The sequence below is a fragment of the Venturia canescens genome, chromosome 3, assembly GCF_019457755.1.
Source record: "Venturia canescens isolate UGA chromosome 3, ASM1945775v1, whole genome shotgun sequence".
NCBI classification, from domain to species: Eukaryota; Metazoa; Arthropoda; class Insecta; order Hymenoptera; family Ichneumonidae; genus Venturia; species Venturia canescens.
Window position 1 is genome coordinate 2,613,334 of NC_057423.1, and position 18,279 is coordinate 2,631,612.

The 18,279-nt window shown below is 39.6% G+C and overlaps 2 protein-coding genes and 1 long non-coding RNA gene across 12 annotated transcripts; 1 reads left to right on the forward strand and 2 right to left on the reverse strand.

The window, feature by feature from the left end:
* Positions 1-2: 2 nt before the first annotated feature.
* On the reverse strand, positions 3-8,796 carry Ranbp16 (Ran-binding protein 16). 5 transcript variants are annotated; one of them, XM_043414724.1, is made up of 15 exons: positions 8,157-8,796; positions 6,439-6,679; positions 5,906-6,072; positions 5,601-5,825; positions 4,622-5,492; positions 4,228-4,513; positions 3,997-4,141; positions 3,748-3,895; positions 3,402-3,561; positions 2,838-3,240; positions 2,422-2,584; positions 1,666-1,743; positions 1,369-1,562; positions 1,159-1,286; positions 3-949 (listed from the first exon to the last, which is right to left on the reverse strand). In XM_043414724.1, the coding sequence occupies exons 1-15, from the start codon at positions 8,169-8,171 to the stop codon at positions 850-852; spliced, it is 3,324 nt and encodes a 1,107-aa protein (XP_043270659.1). In that variant the 5' UTR covers positions 8,172-8,796; the 3' UTR covers positions 3-849. The 5 variants fall into 5 exon arrangements, with proteins under 5 accessions (XP_043270659.1, XP_043270660.1, XP_043270657.1 ...); XM_043414725.1 differs by having other exon boundaries at positions 2,446-2,584; positions 6,439-6,852; XM_043414722.1 differs by having other exon boundaries at positions 6,439-6,852.
* A 146-nt stretch (positions 8,797-8,942) lies between these two features.
* slmb (beta-transducin repeat containing E3 ubiquitin protein ligase slmb) lies at positions 8,943-18,166 on the reverse strand. Of its 5 annotated transcripts, none has more exons than XM_043414729.1 (8): positions 16,886-18,166; positions 13,551-13,788; positions 12,916-13,102; positions 12,378-12,834; positions 11,888-12,261; positions 11,728-11,806; positions 11,336-11,525; positions 8,943-11,190 (listed from the first exon to the last, which is right to left on the reverse strand). In XM_043414729.1, exons 1-8 carry the CDS (start codon positions 16,937-16,939, stop codon positions 11,180-11,182), a joined length of 1,590 nt encoding a protein of 529 aa, XP_043270664.1. In that variant the 5' UTR covers positions 16,940-18,166; the 3' UTR covers positions 8,943-11,179. The 5 variants fall into 5 exon arrangements, with proteins under 5 accessions (XP_043270664.1, XP_043270663.1, XP_043270662.1 ...); XM_043414728.1 differs by lacking the exon at positions 16,886-18,166 and adding an exon at positions 15,195-15,323 and having other exon boundaries at positions 11,336-11,522; XM_043414727.1 differs by lacking the exon at positions 16,886-18,166 and adding an exon at positions 15,195-15,323.
* Positions 15,066-16,482, forward strand: LOC122408119 (uncharacterized). 2 transcript variants are annotated; one of them, XR_006260368.1, is made up of 3 exons: positions 15,066-15,275; positions 15,334-15,396; positions 15,770-16,482. It is a non-coding gene; the product is annotated as an uncharacterized lncRNA (long non-coding RNA). The 2 variants fall into 2 exon arrangements; XR_006260367.1 differs by having other exon boundaries at positions 15,267-15,396.
* Positions 18,167-18,279: the final 113 nt, after the last annotated feature.

The following is an 18,279-nucleotide window of genomic DNA, read 5'->3' on the forward strand; positions in this document are numbered from 1 at the left end:
GATCCTGTGTGATATCGTTTAATGACATTTTCCATCATTTACATAATTCACATTAGTTCGCAACAGTAATCGCGTTTAGCCGCTGTTTATTGTTTGTTAATTTATTTTGATCTGTTATCCGGTTCGTTTTGGCCGCGACTGCGCTGTGTGCTTGATCGAGTTTGCGAAAGAAAAGGACACGAGAGTGTATCGCCTTTCTTTTCACTTCTCTTTAAATCTGTATCACGTTTTAATCACTCTGTCACTTAATTTCTTTTTTGTTTTTTAGTACGTGCCCACACGAACGTACCCCCCAGTCATGTACTGTTACAAACAATCTTTAAGGCCGCAGTACACATAGATCCGCTCATTCATGCACCCACACATTTAAGCTAGTACACATTGTTGATGATTAAATAAAACGTGATTTCACAAATACAAATCGGTATACAACATCGGCACGAGGTATCCTTCAACGGAATCTCATTATGACTTAAATTTGTGTTTTTTTTTGTTCTTTTTAAATTGATGCAAGGTGTGTGTCCGTGTGTTCAAAAAACGGCATTCGATTTTTTTCTAATTATTATGCCATTTCACGCTCGACTATGCTCATGTGACCGCTCTCGCTCTTCTTTTTCTCTTTCTTTCTCTTCACACTTGCTTGATCATCACAATAGTCATTCACAACCGTGCAATAATTCACAATTATTAAAAACATTTCTTCAGCGCGCATACGGACATTCTCAGCTTTCATCGGCAGGCAAAGTTCGAGGGGCTTTTTTACTCTTTGTTTTTTTTCCATTTTAATTTTTCTGATCATTCATTTATTTATATTTATATCTGTTATCTGTGATACGCAGCGTTCCCGCACTACAAGGTCATCATGTCACTTGTGGAATTGGCAGACATGTTTGGCCCTTTCAGAGAATCGTTTATGTCCCTCCTGAACAACGACAAATTTTGAGTGAACCTTTAGAAACAAAAAATTCAAAACAGTTTTATTAGTACTTAGAATATGTTACGCTCAGTGACATAAGATGATGATTTTATCAATCGGATTGGAAATATTAATAAAATTAATTTCTCCGAATTTCCAATTCCTGAACGAAAATAGACGATTCATGAATACACCGAGGACGATTTCCTCCTATTCAACTATTCTGACTTCTGGTTGCTTACCTGTCTCTATTCTTTGTCAACAAATTACCCTCGATACCATCCATAAGATTTTCGAACCACTGAGCCATAGCCGCTTGTTTATCGACTGGTTGACTTCTAATTATGTTCTCTCGCAGTTGATTGAAATACTGGAGACGAAAAATTGGATAAGACACAATGAGATGACTCGACGTGAAATTGCGCTGAATTATGAAATTTCTCCAAACTTACATCTTCATTGAGTAGAATCAGGCCCAGCAACGGCCGCGACATACTCCACTGATTCCTACAATCTTCGAACAATATGACGTTCAGAACGGTGCTCAATGTTTGTTGCAGTATTTCCGGATGTTGTTTCAGGACTTGTAGGAATAGTTCTCGTTCGCCAGGAACAACTGCGTTCTTTTTCCCTGGATATCCACTAGCTGAAAAAGTCGAGGAGGCATGAATTTTCGTATTTTCATTTTAATCATCTCTGACTAATTGTAACTCGAGGAAAGAAAGAACTTTTTCTTCTAAAATATTTACCTTTGTGAGATAATTGCTTGAAAAGATAAGTCACAATATGATCCAGTGTCGAGGAACATCCGGTGCAAACCATAGTATCTAAAACGAATCCATTCAACATTCAACTGATATTGAAAGTCATTAGATTATCGCATAAGTTACTGACTGAAATCCTATTCAAGGTAGAACTGATGACGTGCAAAAACTGCAATTCTTAACTTACCTGACATCAAGTCCCTTTCTTAAAAATATCAAAATATTTTCCAAATGCATGAGCACTACGAGTTTACAACTTGTTAAGAAGTATGAAATGTCTGTTAGCAACGATCTTCCACGTTCCAATTTTTATAAACGTTCTGTGTCATCAACTACATTCTCATATTTGCCTCAATATTTTGAATGGAGGAACGTTGCCATTTCGTGAATTAAAAACCTAATGCTTAATGACAGATGTGCGGCTGATTACATTAACTGCTAGATTCGTGAGTGTAAAATTTAACGAAAAAAAGAATACACAATTATTTAGCCTAAAAATTACTAGCATGAAGGATCGAGGCTATTCTCAATCTTGTTTCTACCAATCGTTGGAACGTGATTAGAGATTACAGCTTAATAATTGATTGTCCGCATATTCAACGTTCACTGTTGGTTTTTCAATATTCATCATCTTCAATTGCACATGAAAATGAAGTTGACTCATGAAAATTTGTGTTACCAAGCAACTAAAAGCATTCATGATTCAGAGTGTCGCATTTTTGTGTTATCAGCCGCACAGACCTGTGTAGGAATCTTTTAGCGCACCTAGAGCCGTTAAGCCTTCGCTGATACTCGACAGAATGTACAAGAAAACTCTGGGTTCCAGGGTCGACAGAAAAGCCATGTGATCCTGAGCCAGGCACTCTAGCAGGACGTAATACGTTGCTGTTAATTTTGGATAGTCCTGGCAGAAAAAAAAACACAAAATTTGTAGGCGTTTCGTTCATAAGCACTGGCGAAATATTCAAGAAACATCGATTTTTCTGTAGTTCACATAAACTCAAGCAGAGATAACGTGGCTAGCAAAAACTTGATATGCATCAAGAATTTTTCTCAAAAAATATAGAAAACACGATTTTTTAAAGAGTTGTGAAAAATTTTCTGGGAATTTCGAGAGAAAAGGAACAAATGAAATGAAATTCGTAACATAAACTCACCAATAGATCTCTTTGAGGTATGCTGAGGAGTAATTTGACGAAAGTGTTTAGTGCATTATCCAAGGCGTCATCTCCATACAACCTGAATACCGCAAAATTAACGTAGCTCCCGCATAAAGCAGCTTTCAACATACTAAAGCATATGCTTATGCCTTTGAGCTTGAGCGGATATATTTGGTCCTTGGGCACTTCAACGTTCAGAATGTGATTACCGTAGCTACATATGAGTTTGCTGGCTTCGCGAAAGAGCAAGATACCATTTGGCGATGATAGGTCAAACTGTAAACGTTGACTTCTATTTTGTACTAATTCGGCAAATAGCTTTAGGACGGGCGTTGTCACTTGCGGCTCGTGATGCCATAATTCAACTGCTTGTAAAAATATTCTGGTATAATTTGGATATCTGTGTCACACCCGTCAAGGATTATAATTCAATTTATTCCCAGCCTCATATTAGTTTCAATCGAATGACGAGTTTGCGATAATGAATTAATCTAACGACAAACAAGAAATTTATAATTGTCAATTTGGTGAGCGTGGAAAATCTGAAAATTTAAAGGATACATCCAGTCGAAGAGAATCATGTACGAAGTTTTTGTGTGGAAGGCATAAGCAAGACCTCGAAGATCCCGCGCAAGACCGATCAGAGCTTTTTTGGCTTCCTCAGCAGCGAAGAGTGGAGTATCTGCAGCGCCCATTAATTGCCCGAGACTCTCGAGAGCCGCTGTTTATTAGAAATATTCGAAATTATGTTAATAATTATGAAAATATTTAAAAGATTGAGCATTTAACGTTGAACTTTAATTTAAATTTGCAATCAATTCTTCAAAGATTTCAGGTTTTGAATAAAGATTCAGCGAATAATTTAAAAGATAAAAAGTTTTGAGAAAGCCACCAAAGAACTACGCACCGGTAAGAGGTAACATAAAAGTGTGAAATCTTTCGTCATCCTCGCCAAGATCGACCATCAATAATCTACCCAGAGAAGTGTAAAACATTGACCTGCAACGCATTTCGGTAACCGCCACATTGTTTCCCAAAAATGGAAAATGTTCGCTCTGAAAGGAAACGTTAAATACGAGATTGATGATCGTCCAACAAAAAGTTTGTCAATAATCAAAAGCTGATTTTTCCGTTCAAGAATTTACAACCAAAGTACCGTATGATTGTTTAGCATGAATTGAACTTCCTCGAGCTTCACGAGCTTCCGGACGCAGCTATACCCGACGGAAAGATCCGTGAGAAGCTGAAGTGTTTTGGAGATGAGTTGTTCACTGCGAGTCCAGTATTTGAGGTTCGTAATGCTGAATTATTCAATAATCATGATTAGCTTTTGCAATTTGCGTGAATATTTGATAGAAGCGATTCCCAACTCCCTCTTTTTACTCACATTTTTCGTATGAAGAGACTGAGCACGGTAGACTCGTCGTTAAGACCGAGTACGTCCGAGAGCCTTCTGTAGACTTTAGAATTTTTTTGAACTTGATCACTGACATAAATTTTTCGAAATTGTTCGAAAAAGCTCAACATTGCGAGCTCGAGTTTTTCACAACCACCCTGAGACAATCGGGAATCTGTAAGGTTCATTAGCTGCAATACCCTACAAACTAGTTCGCCGTCCATCGTGTCGTGGTCTTCGTTCGTGTTGAAGGAAACTCTGCCACCAATTGCGCTGCCTGTTTACGATAAAAAGAAACAAAGCATTTTAACTCAGAAATGGAGAGAATCGAAACAAAAACTGGTAAAGTGAAAAACATTTAGTGAAATGAATGAATTTTTCTCACCGATTATATAAACGAGCCACGTAAGTTGTCCTTCTTGTATCGTTATTTCGACGCATTGAGCCGGTGTCGTAGTTTGGGCGAGCAGTTCCTGATACGTTCTCGCCGCCTGGTCGAACAATTGTACAAGTAACGTACAAGTTTTTTGATACTCGCATCTTCCGAAAACGGACAGTTGTTCGAGTTGTTGTTGTACCATTCCGAGATCATCGAGAGGGTCCTCCAAGCACTCTCTGACGACGACGGCAACGGATTCCAATCTCGAAGTGATATAAGCATTTGTAACTTCTGGAGTGTAAGTTTCGAGGAGATGAGGTTCGGTGGCTTTGATGTACGGAACCGAGGCAACCATTCGTTGCCAAAGGCTCAAAAGATAGTGAACGCTGTTAGGAGCAAATTGCCACATTTGCAAACTTTGCACAGTGAATTTCGCAATCAATTGTATAGTCTCGCGATAATTTTCAACCATGACCAATTCACCGAGCTGATAATTGCTCTTGAGGCGTGCCAATAGCCGACAAAACTCGTGATAATTTCCCGGCTCACTCAAACCCTGAGGATTCTCTAGAATATGCTTCACACCGTTAACCAAATGAGTCAAAAATTTGGCTCTTTCAGAATTAGTAAAAAGACTTCGTCTCACTGCAGCCAATTGTACGAGACAGGACAGCGCCAAACACGAAAGATTGTTCGGTAAGCTGTGATAGAGATCGAAGAACAACTTTAATGTCGAAAAGTCGAGGAATGCTGGCTTCCAATTTGTTGGAATTTGAACGGTAAATAAATCGTCTGAACTCTCATCAGGCGATGAACCAATGAAATCGAACGTTAGACAATTTTGTGCAAGACGCAACAATTGTGTCATCAGTCCATGCTGTAAATCAAAAGATAAAACAAATCGTTTTTGAAAATGAAAAATTCTTTTTTTTTCATAGTCCAATGGGCATAAATTAACATTAAATCAAAAGATCGTTATGTTTACCTGCGACTCATCGCTGAAGTTCAATGTGTCACAATTTTCTCGGGCTGTGCCTAGTAAAGAACAGGACAATCTAAATATTTCAAAGAGTTGAGTATCTCTGAAATTTATCGCAATTTTTCTGTGCTTCGTCGGCGATCTGTTTGCATCTGCATCCGATATTTGATTTATTTCACAAGTAAGTTGTGACAAAAGTTGTACACCGATCATACAGTGCTCAACTGAACCCTGTGGATCATTTCCGGTTGGATTAACTTCTCATTTCTTTACATCGTTGATTTACAGTGCAATCGCAAAATGATTATTACCTGAAGGAATTTTGAGACGTCGCTGACCACGTTCCTGAATACATACTCGTCCTTGTCAGAATCGTACCAGCCCAATTTTGTTATCCTCGCAAAGAGAGTAACCAATGCTTGTATCACAAAACTCGGTAGTTTCGGTCGAGTTGCTAGGTAATTGAGTACATAATTTCCTATTGCAAAAAAATAACAAAATCATCAATATTCAGAGGAATAATGAAATATTTGAGTATGTAACAGTGCACAGGGGCTTGCATTGTTTTTTTAGAGACTCGACGTTGAGCTGCCCCTACATCTCTTGGTGAACTTAAGGTTCGTTTTCAGCAGTTACAAAATCTCCTGGATACGGCGTTTTTAGCAAAAGTCTTAATTTTTCAACGGCCTTTGCACTATGCTCAATGCGCTATTCGGGAATTAATATTTTTACTCGTAATTACTACTGAATTAATCCAGAGACAGGGATTATAAACTGATATTTCAAAAAATTGTTTAGATAGTTATGAGTTAGCGATTGCAATTGGGATATAAAAAATACTTACGAATATCAAGTCGCTGTTGCAAACTGAGACCTTGCGCGGAGCGTGTGACCAATTTAGTGAGGGTTGTAGCTGCGAGTAATTGAGCATACGGGGAATCTCCTCTGTCCAGCAGTAATTGGCATTTTGTGAGCGTGTCAGGAGCATTTTGGAACCCAACTAGAGCTTTTTCTGCTTCGGCTCGATGCGCGGAATCCTGAGACTCGTACAATTGCTTGCACAGCAACTCCAGCTGCCGTACTTCCTGCGTTTGATCCATTCTTAATAATACCATTCGAGACTGTTACTCGTACCTGGGTTCTAAGTCTGTTTTTCTTTCTTTTATTTCTTTATTTTCTTTCAGCACTACCACGGAATGCCGTTATTCTGCTCCGTTAAATAATTTGCACAACAAATCGTGATCCTTGTTGTTTTTTTCTGATTTGCAAACAAAATTCGAAATCCGAGTCACAATATTTGAAACATTTAGTTTCACATCTCAATATAAATATGAAATCAACAATTGGGGGAGGAATTTAATCCTGGAAGTACACAAATATAAGTGAAACTTTTATTGTAGAAAGAAAAATATTCAGCTTGTGCTGGATCAACTGATTGGCTGAATGATTGAAATTGTATTCTCCTGCATAGTTAAATCAAAATAGCAAAAAAAATTTCATTAAGCATTTTCAGCCAATTCATTAAAAGTTCGTCGACTCAAAATTTTCGGGGTGGAGCCCCATAGGAAGTTCCGCCGATTTTCGAGCCATTATCGGAATTGAGAAACAAACGATAAAATTTTTGCTTTAACCCCTGCTTAACGATTTTCCTCATTATTCTGTGTGAAAAGTGAGAAAAGTTGTGTACTTCTAGGATCCACACTCATTGGAGATATCTCTCGAAAGATAGGTTACCATTGTAACGTATATTATGTTCTCATAATCGTATTGTTTTTATCGTAATAAGATAAAACACAGGACACAGCACTTTCGAGACATGAATAATTTGTATTTCGAATTTTCAAACAACGATGTCAGACGATTTTACTATTGTACGCAATAAAAACAAAAACGTTATTAGAGTATTTTCATTGTCGCGGAAAGAGTGTTTATGGAAGCGGTGGCGGCGAAAATGGTGCGTCGGGGGGTCGGGGACACCTAACTGAGAGTGACTCTCATTGCCATGAAACACCGGAAACAATAAGACGAATTACAATAATCGAGAGTCCGAACTTTTCATGCAATTTCCTGTTATATTTCTTCGTCACTTCGTTAAACGCGCCCGTGTACACTCCCGACCGGAGAATTATCAATGTTAAATTAGCCGAGACACATATAAAATACGTTGACGTGCGGTCGTGCGAAGTTATCGCACAATCGGAGCAGCGAGCTTTCCGTTTGGCATTAAGGTTATACCGATAATAATAAAACGCGAACCGCATGAGCATATCACTTTGTGATTACAAGCTTCGAATACTCCGGCGTGTGAAATTACATTCGTTTTCGTGAGCTTTATTGTTTGAATAATTGTTTAACAACGCTCGTAAAGCGATGGAACTTCGAGAGAAATGAGAAGACGGGAATAAGGGGAGGTGGAATTTGCGACCGAAGAACCAACCCCGCCTGACAACGCAGCGCGGAAACGTCTCTCTCCAAATCTATTGCACCCGCTTAAATTTTCGTCCACGCGTCGTTTCATTTATTTCGGCATTTTTTCGCGCTGTTTTGAACGGTTCGACTCACCTGTTCATCCGCCATTTTCGAAACTTGGCATTTCTATATCACGAAAAAAGCGATTCAACACACACGTCCTCTGCTCCGGTGATTATAGAATGATTGTTTACTAATCAAAAAAGACTTTAAATTGCTTCAATTTTTTTCTTTATAACACTGAAAAATAAAACCTCTCAGTTTATCTATTTCCAATAATCGATATAAACAACGAATCCCGTTAATATGCAGTTGTTTCGAATCGTCCTGTTATTATCAAGGTTCGCTCGTGTAGCATCCGACGATTATATTATTCGACAATACGTACAGCGACATCTGCAAGGCACGGATATCAGTCTCACCCGCTCGTATTACAAATGTCGTTTTTCACTGCTCATATTTTGTTTCTTCTGAATGAAAAAAGTATATTCCCATATAATTATTTAGTCAATCCTGTTGAGACATAAAAATTCACTTACTTTTCCTGTTACAATGGCTTGGTGAAATTCCGGTTCATGCGGAATTCAACAATAACAATACATTTGAAATATTATTTTCCTTCTTTCGTTATTATTATTGAGATTTTTTCGTCATTTATGAATTTTATTTAGAAATTTCGTGAAAAATCTGCAAGTACGAAGTTGAGTCCTATTCACGAAAACGTTTGACTAGTTTTCAAAATAATAGTAAAGAACAAATGTTTATAAAGGTTTAGTGATCGAGAAGAAGCGGCTGAGAAATTGCATTGTACCAAAAATCGGGAAGGCATTATTTAAATTTTCACGTTTTACTCATAAATCATGAATAATTGACTCTCAATCGTCGGTAATTTGTCGTTTATTCATTTTACAAAACATTCAAATGAAGCAAAGCTTTCTGTTTTTCATTTCTGTAGAAAAACATGTAAATATCGGCGTAGCCAAGTATGAATTGATATTTTCCCGACCATGCGATATTCCGAAGCTTCTTATTTATTCTCAATGACTTTCCGTTGTTGAACAATGATTTCCGCAATGAATGCCCGTGCGTTGGAAGTCATAAAAACGGTACTGTGAGTCAGGGGGCTTTCGTTTATACGAAGTGTTCCCTCATAGTTTGATTCTTCAGATTTTTCGAACAGAGCGTGGCCATAAAAATGTCCTCACAACTTGGACAGAAAAATAAGAGAATGAATAAATAAATTAAAAAAAGGATGTAACGAGTTATTCGCCCGCAACACTGTGACGGACGAACGCGAATTTCTTTAAACGCCAATGGAGTTGATATTCGTTTTTTCCATTTCGAACTTTCAACTAGATTCTGGTTTCCTTCATTTCTTTTAAATACAGAATCGACATGCATAAATATTAATTAGTATTTAGACCGTATGAAGTTGAACGCGTAAGTGTATGAGATGGATTTTCTCGTGATGTTTTCCCTCGTAAAACATGATTCTAGATTCGTGATAAGTTCTCATATCTTCTATCTCGTGAAACGATAGTATGGATACAGAAGACGAATTTTTGTTATCGGGAGATCTCAAGAACAGACATATAAGTTATATTTACAGATTAATATCGAATTTCAGACACTCCACAGCTTTTTCAAAGTCGCAAGAGGCGTCGCTTTACCGAAGGAATATTCGCGAACGCTTGTGAACTTATTCGGGCGTTTAAAATTGAATAATTTAATAAACACAGCTAGGGGAAGAGGCGGGCTCCGGAGGAGACAAATTTTCACGAGAATTGCTATTTTAACGTGTTCGTTATAGTGCAGCGCTTTGAACTCTGTCGATTTATCCTTTTCGTTTTTCCTTGGCAATTCTGTAACTTTGCTATATAAATACACGTAGCAATTTCGAAAATCTTCGCAACCATGATGAATTATTTATTCTATCGTATAATTTTTCATACATATGAACTAAACTCATATATATGAAAAATATATTTATATATCTATAGATTTTTCTTATCCGCACATCGTTAAATCATTCACACAGTACAAGTAGTCGAGGCGAACGACACATTTTATATTTTTTCTCCTTCCTTTTGCTGTTGTTTTTCTTTACCATCGCTTACTATAAATTAATTAGATAAAAAATCTTTAAATTACTATATTACATCTACTATATTATCGTTAAATGTATCCAACTTTCCTAAAAACGTTGTTGTTGTTGTAGTTGTTTTCTTTTTGCCATTTTTCAATCCATTTAATTCGTGTACCATCGTAAACGGTCGATCAGGGGGGGGGGGGGGTGTCTCGTTTTTTAGTTTCATTTTTCTCGTCACCCTGTTTCTGTTCGTCCTCATCGTAGTAGGAAAATATGGTCAACTTCTATCGTGTCACAGAGCGTAGAAGAATTCCAAATATCATCGGAGGAAAACAGCGAACGTTTTGTTTCTTTTTACATCCATGGGATGTATTCACACTATTCGCACACTGTGATGTTGCTTATTAATATTATGCTTTGTTTGTTTCCTTCTTTAATTCGCAGTACGACCTGCACACTAGTAGTATAAATAAATCCAGTTTTCACGAGTCATCATCTTTCTTGCTCTTTTGTCTATTTTACTTAATTATATAGTATTTCCCTGTGGGGCGGGGGATGGGGGGCCGCGATCATTAACGACGAAAACAAAAGACACAATAAAAATTAACAAAAAAATTATTGTAACGCAGTTCATAATGACGAATCCGGCTCAAAGCTGTCTCGCTTGTCAGGCTTTCTCGTTTGTTTGTCTGTCCGTCTCGTCCGTCCGTCTCCCCAATGGCGATCCTCGTTACATTCCAAACGATGAAACGCTCAACGCTCTTCCTTGAACGTTGCCACACCGAAGTCTTCTTTCCTTTCCATTCCTATGATTCGCCTGTCCTTCCGCTCTCTTTTCCTCTCTTTCTTCTATCCCGTAGCTTTTCTATTTCACACATCAACCTCTCGTCCCGCTGCACAACAACGACGTTGTAGAGATCTTCTGGAGCCAATGCTCGTTTCTCGGTAATATTAAAGCGTACTCTTTATCGGTAGCGCAGGTGTACTCACAGTTATATCACAATAGAGGAATATTCGTTTTTATGTGTCACTCGAACGCTGTTGAAAAGAATAAAATGTAATGAAAGATCACACGGTATTTGAACTTTATTTTGAAAGTAAACTTGCTGGTATTTCGGAAAATTCAAAAGGTTTTCAGAAAATTCATTCAACCGGAGGTAATTTAAAGAATTGTGAGACTCACGCGATGGAGATCTGGTGTCCGATTGATTATTAGTTGTCGCAGTGTTTAACGAGATCGCCCCGCTCGTACCGTTCGCACCATCCGAGCCATTGAAGTTCAAAAAGTCCCAGATTAGTATCGTGTCGTCGTGCGACGAGGATACTATTTGGAACTCGTCGAATTGAAGGCGAAAAACGCGTCCGGTGTGCTCCTAGCGCAACGAAAAAACAATTTGCGTACTATAATCACTGGATTGACGTTTTTCCGGGTCGGCCGTCAGGGTGCGCAAGTGTAAATAGAGGAAATATTGATCATAGAAACGACAAAGGGAAGTTTCACCCCGTTAATTAGGTGACAATCGAGAAAAATAGTGAGAACGAAGATACCGGGAAAATGTTAAATTCCAAGCTTACCACCAGGGTGCGAAGGCACAGAGTGTTTGCCACAGCACGTGGATCGAGGGCGGCGACCAAATCCCATACTTTAATTTTTCTGAAATGGAAATAAAATAAAGTACGTGACGTTATTACGAAGTGGAATAATTCAATCGAGAACGGATGGACAATGGTTTACCCGTCATACGCTCCGCTGACAATGTGTTTTCTGTCGAATCTAATACACCTAACGAGTTCGTCGTGTCCCTCGAGAACGCGCAAACACGCACCACACTCAATGTCCCACAATCTTATGGTATTATCGCTGCTACCGCTCACTACCAAGCGATCTCTGTACTGCAAGCACGCTATTCCCCGCTTATGACCGTTCAACGTTCGAACGAATTCACAAGTCGACGTGTTCCATACTTTGATAGTCCTGTCACCACTCGCCGACACTATATACTTTTCGTCGAAATCCACAACATTCACGGCTGCACGGTGACCCACCAGTACACGACGGAGAGCTATTTCCGTTTGTGACGTCATGTCCCAAACCGCTATCGAACGATCCTGCAAACGAATGAGCGTAAAGTTTCAACAATCATAAAAGTTTAATAAACTCATTTCGATCGATACCGCAACTGTTAAAAAGCTACTTTTGTGTCGTGCTTGAAGGGATAACGAACCTTGGAACAAGTAACCATCATTCCATTATGAAATCTCAAATGTAAAACTGCTTCGCAATGGTGTATGAGAGTATTGACCATTTCGCCAGTGTTCGCGTCCCATACTCTGACAGTACTGTCCGAAGAGCCGGAAATAATGGCTTTATCGTCGTATTGAAGGCACAGCACCGAGCCCGTATGTCCTGTCAGAACCTTCGTGCACTTCAGCGTGTGTCTGTCCCATATTTTGATGGTGTTGTCCCTAAGACCCGAGACTATTTTCTCGTCGTCGTATTGCAGACAATAAACACCCTTAGAATTTTCGCTGCGACAATTGATTCGCTGCAGATTGTGATGACCCATTCGCCAATTATTGTCTATGCTGTCTATGTCTTTGACGATCTTTGGGAACAACGATCTGTAGAATGCGTGGTTCGGATGATTCTCGCCCGGACGTGGTTTGAACAAATACCCAATCCTGTTGAAAACAAAAAAAACACAATTGAGCATCGTTAAACTTCGACGGTTGCTTATTAAGTAACGAAAATTTAATACGAACCATCCTCGCCTCTCGGCAAGCCCTCGCCAGACCGAATCGGTTCGCACTTTTCTCTCGATCAACTTCTTCCAGAGCATACCTTCGCTTATCACTCTGTACCATTCCTTGCATACCATCTCTGCCGCGCACAGAGAATCTGCATCCAGGTACGAGAGAATACTTTCTGCCACGTGATCCAATCCTTTTTCTGTAAACACACAATTAAAAACGATTTTTTAACTTTTCCTTCTCAACTCAAATAATGTTAAATCGTTTCAACTGAGTTCTCCCAAAATTCGTGAGCAACGATAACTCCAGAACATTTTTGCAGTTCATTTTGACCCCCCAAAAGTAGGCTCTCTCGATTCGAAAAATAATGAAAAATGTGGCCCATTTTATTGCAATGACACTGAAGCTTGCAACGTCCGAGTCCAACGAAATGAACGAAAACCAATTCTCCAATTTTTTATTTCACGAACCATCAGAGCAGGCTGAAAAACTACGAATCGCAAATGAGAGACGAACAAAAAATTGTCCAATTCGACGCGTTTTTTTCTCGTTCTTATCGTCGGATTCCAACGTTGCACAAACTTCAGCGTCGTTGAGAATTTTTCGTAAGAATTAGCACGACTAAAAATTGTTTTTTGACAACTCACTTGGCAAAAGCGATATGAAGTCTCTCTGGAGCATAGGCTTTAAGAAAGTATTGATGTGTCCATGTTGATAGTGGCACATGCGGGCCAATAGTTGTTCCACGAAATGGACCTGCTCGGGTTCGCTCCATCTCTCGAAATATTTCATACACACGTCGCGCTCCTGGCTGTACTGGGCGGTCAGAGTGTTCGACGACAATTCTTTTTTGCGTGCCGCATCGTACAATATCGTCATAGGATACTGAAACATATACGAGAATATTGCATCAGATTGGAACAATCGAGAAAACTCGAACGTTATTGGCTCGTTGCTTTTTTTAATGCTATTGATATTCGGCTCGACAGAAACGTCAACAAATGTTTATATTTATTCGTAAACTCTTTAAATATCCACTCCACTCATTCTTTCTAATTATTTTGACACCAACAATTGTTTGTCCCACTTTTGAACCGCGTGTCGAGTCACGATACAAAAACCGAAATTTCTCTCGAGTCATTAAAACGAAAAAATAAGTCAAAAAATCAGCTGGAATTTTCGGCGATAACGGATCGAAAAACCACATTTTTTTTTTCAATACTTCGTTTTTAGGGACTTCTAAAAACAATTTTTTGCTGGCCTCTCAGCCATTTGTTGCAGCGTTCATTTTTCGATATAAAAATGCCTCTTAAATTTTAGTCCATCGTTCGAAATGTGTATAATAATCGGGAATATACGAGACGAAAAAAAAAGTTTGGAAATCGATCAAAGGGGTGAAAACGAACGTTGTATTTATCGGAATAACGAGAGATGCCCATTTGTTGGCTCGAAGAGGGAATAAGTCCGCGATGAAAGACGAATTGAGGAACGATGCTCTTATAGCTCTCTATCTAACGGTATTAAGTACACTAGCAACTCGTATTTTCACCTTCTCGGGTACACCGCTCTCCGCGTATCCTTCTCCGAGTCATCTCACAGGTATAATAACAACAATAAAGACGATTATTATTGTGGTTATTATGATAGAACGATGGAATAAATGTGGAGAAGGAGTCACTGACTCGTTACGAGATTTAGTAAATATTCGCGGTGTTCGTGCGAATCTAGAAAGCGTGAAGGCGATTTCGGATGGAAGGAGCCTTTGTTAAACTGATTTTGCGCCTGGTGGGCTTGCTCGGAGCGCGAACGCCTCATTCGGGAGCGCTATCGAAACGTTTTTTTTTATTATTACGGTCTCTTACGCGTTCGAAGTATTTTTTTTTTTTCAATTCTAGTCACTATTACGGCGAATGTGTAGGAATTCAGTAACTCGAATTTTCGAGTCAACTGTCATCGGATTTTATCGTAATTATCGATTTTTTCAATAATTCCGATTTTCTTGAGAACAAAGGATTTTTCGGCAGGATTTTTTAGAGCGACGCTTTTTTCTATGTCGATGCTCGACACTCATATTTTTTAAATAACATTTTCTTTCAAAGGTAGAACGAAAAAGGCGCGACATTGAAGCGGAAAAAAATTGGCAACGCGAACAATGTTGGCAAGTAGTTGATAATCGACTTGGACGTATCTAAATACGCATTTACCGCTAAGCGCACCGTCTCGAGAGCTTATTTCTCTCGAGGACAACGCGTCGGTGCTTATTATTATGAGAAAGAAACGGTATTCATTACCGCGGGCAAAACTTGTCGACCGGAAGTTGGAAACCACAGACGCCACGAGAACGAAAAAATTGGAGGGGCGCGGGAGAACAGGTGCGAAAGTTTTTCCATGCATTTTTTGTCGCTTAAATAATTTGATGAGAGATTTCAGAGAAGAGAATCCCGAGCGGGCACGGTTTTCACTACAAACTCGCGAGGATTATAGTCCGAAAAGGTAACTCGACGAATTTAGGTTAGGATAACCTCACTTTTGATATTCACGCGGAATGTCTTGCGTTAGAAGGTTTTTTGCTTTCGAGTTTATAACTCATTGCTCACTAATGATTTTATAAAAATAACGTTGCATCGCCTTGAGCAATGCTGCTTAATCGAGTGAACAAAATGACCAATCGTAGCGCTCGAGTTAAGTCGCGTCATGGCCGCTCGAAGTGTACGTGAGGGCGAGTGTGAAAACGGTGTGAGATTTTTTCGAATGGAATTTATTAGAAATAAACTCAGCATAAAATGCTCGATAATCGTGTAAAAATCTGCACAATTTATCTATTTTACGAATAAATTTCTTCATATTTTTCCCCCCGAATTTACAGCTTTGCCGCGCAAACTATCAGACTCGAGCGGCCATGTTAATTAGTTGGCAATTTGGTCACTGGGGTTGCTGGAAGGAAATGGGCTCTGCGGATCTGCGGATGCAATAACGATACAAGTGTATATGGATCAAGGTGCGCGGATGTTTATTTCTTACGAGACGAATGAACGCCCGAAGGGGAAAGGCCGCACGAATGCAGCGAGAAGAGACGGGGTTAAACATTGATTATAATACGAGTCTAAAGCGCATGGATCGTCCATATTCATGCACAACATACGCGGAGAAAAAATCATGTAAAATCCTTCAACGATGCGCTTTGCCCTTTGGCTGTGGGCGGTTCTCATATCCTTTCGATTGTATTTTATACATGGAAGAGATCTTTATTTTCGTTTTTTACACCAGCGCGCCGTGCACCCACGCCAAAAACTCGTTTCGATTGGGTACTGAATTCGATGAGTCACTCGACCCTCGACCGCAGCACTCGGCGAAAGAGAGGAAAGAAAATGCAAGAAGGTGCAGCTCGGGAGGGCACAGTTCCATTTTTCGAGGTTTATTACAACCGGTTAATCGGAAGTATTGCGATTGAAGCGTAATGTCGACGCAATTGAAATGAATTCGAAGAAATTCTCATCTATAAGGATTTGAACGAAACTTTGTAAACATTTATCTGAAGCTCGATTTTAACTAAAAAATTAAAAAAAAAAATGAATCAGTTCCCGCCCAACTATGTATGTATAGAGAAATGTGCGTACATATCTATATATTTGATCGGGATGTGGAGGTTCATAACCTCAGGAATACGTAAATCGAATGTGTGAAAAAAGACCAAATATTACGAATGATTTTCGAAAGATGAAAAAACTGAAGGAAAGCTCGGGTCTTTTAAATCCGATAATTTTCGGAAGAAACAGGAAACTCGACAGAATGTTAAAAATGGGACATCCGAGAGTGCAGGAAGCAACGTTTTCCGACCGTCTCTAGCGAGACACAACACGAGAGACATAAGATGGCGGGTAACGGTGGGCAAGAGGAAAAAAGAGGGGGAAGAGAGAAAGAGGACGCAAAGCTATGACGATGAGAGAAAAGGGGGGAAAAAATGAGAAAAAAATTTTTTTACCTGGAGATTGGTGTTTGTATCCTCGATTATTCTGTCGGTCTCCATGTTGATCATAGTCGTTTTTTCACAGAGACAGGATCGTTCCACGGACTCGTCCCGTTGATCCCGTGCACACGTCTCTCCCCGTTTTCTTTCACTCCTCTCTCTCTCTCTCTCTCTCTCTCTTACGTACACAGATACACTTCTTTTTCTCGTTTGTCTCCCTTTCGCGGCCCTGATTCACACGAGGGTCTGAACTGCACACACGAAAAACTGGACCGCGTACTGCTCGAAAAATCCTGCAGAGAAGTTTATTTCACGATTTATTTGAACGCCAGTCCGGAACGCACGAATTATTGAGAACATTGAACAATAATAACAAAAAAGGACGCTGCTGTGGAGTCCGACGAAACGAAACGACACGAGAGACACTACACGGGCACGGTTATCTCTCTCTCTCTTTATTCGTGCACACACACACGCGCGCGCGCGCTCTGCACAGGTTTTCGCACTCGACTTCCAAGAGAGAGAGAGAGAGGAGAGGGAATATTCTTAAAACGATTGCAACGAGTCACAATCGTAAAGGAGTCGCTCCGCCATGAATAACCCTCACGGCTGATAACGATTCAGTAGCGTACACGCAGCACTGAAATTTCTATGCGAAAACTTCTAAAAGAAATACACTCACGCGCACGCATACACACTTGCGAGAGGCGAATCTCGCGTTATCCAGTTAAAACAGTTTTCTTTTTCATTTGGCGTAAGATAGTGGGCGTTGGTACGTGTTGAACGACCACTGGTAGTGCGAAACGCTTCTTTTAATGTTTTTTTTTCACTTTTTGAAAAATATTATTGACGAGACTCCATTATCAACACGCGCACACACACTTAAACCCATTAGATCGCAACGCGGGTTCCATCTTGTTCCCTTTTATCCGCCACGAAACTAGGTGTATCCCTGTATTGCCACGATTGCCCCAATGTACTCCAGTCAATAATTATTATATATGTATATGTCTTATTCTCGTCGAGTTTGCATAGTTACGGCAAACGTATCTCGTGGTACAGTTTCGGGATACTTCTCCGACGACGACACACCATCACCGCGCAACAGCGCCTCTCGATATTTCATTCTCTCTTCTTCTATATTTTTATCCCTCTTTTCCGTCTTTAGCACGTACAGTCGTAAACAAAAGCTCAATGTGAGGTTGAGTCACGTACATTCGTCACTTTGTTAACGTCATTAACCTTTTCGTCGAAACGTCTCGAGCGAGCTTCATCGAATCTTTATTCGCATCTCTTGAAATACTGCTCAACGTTTTTCGACACTCTTGTCATTGATGACTGTTTATTTTTCAGAGAAAGTTGCAGTACACTTTTCTTTTTGTACTTGTCTTTTCTTGGGATTTGACACG

Coding starts and splice junctions, on each gene's coding strand:
- Ranbp16 (XM_043414722.1), bottom strand. CDS start 6,709: ATGGTATTATTAAGAATGGATCAAACGCAGGAAGTACGGCAGCTGGAG. Junction 4,514..4,621: donor GTGGCTCGTTTATATAATCG/GTGAGAAAAATT, acceptor TATCGTAAACAG/GCAGCGCAATTGGTGGCAGA. Junction 2,585..2,837: donor TACCTCAAAGAGATCTATTG/GTGAGTTTATGT, acceptor TTTTTCTGCCAG/GACTATCCAAAATTAACAGC.
- slmb (XM_043414727.1), bottom strand. CDS start 15,293: ATGGAAAAACTTTCGCACCTGTTCTCCCGCGCCCCTCCAATTTTTTCG. Junction 13,789..15,194: donor GTCGACAAGTTTTGCCCGCG/GTAATGAATACC, acceptor TATATGTTTCAG/TATCCTATGACGATATTGTA. Junction 13,103..13,550: donor CTTCATATCGCTTTTGCCAA/GTGAGTTGTCAA, acceptor GTGTGTTTACAG/AAAAAGGATTGGATCACGTG.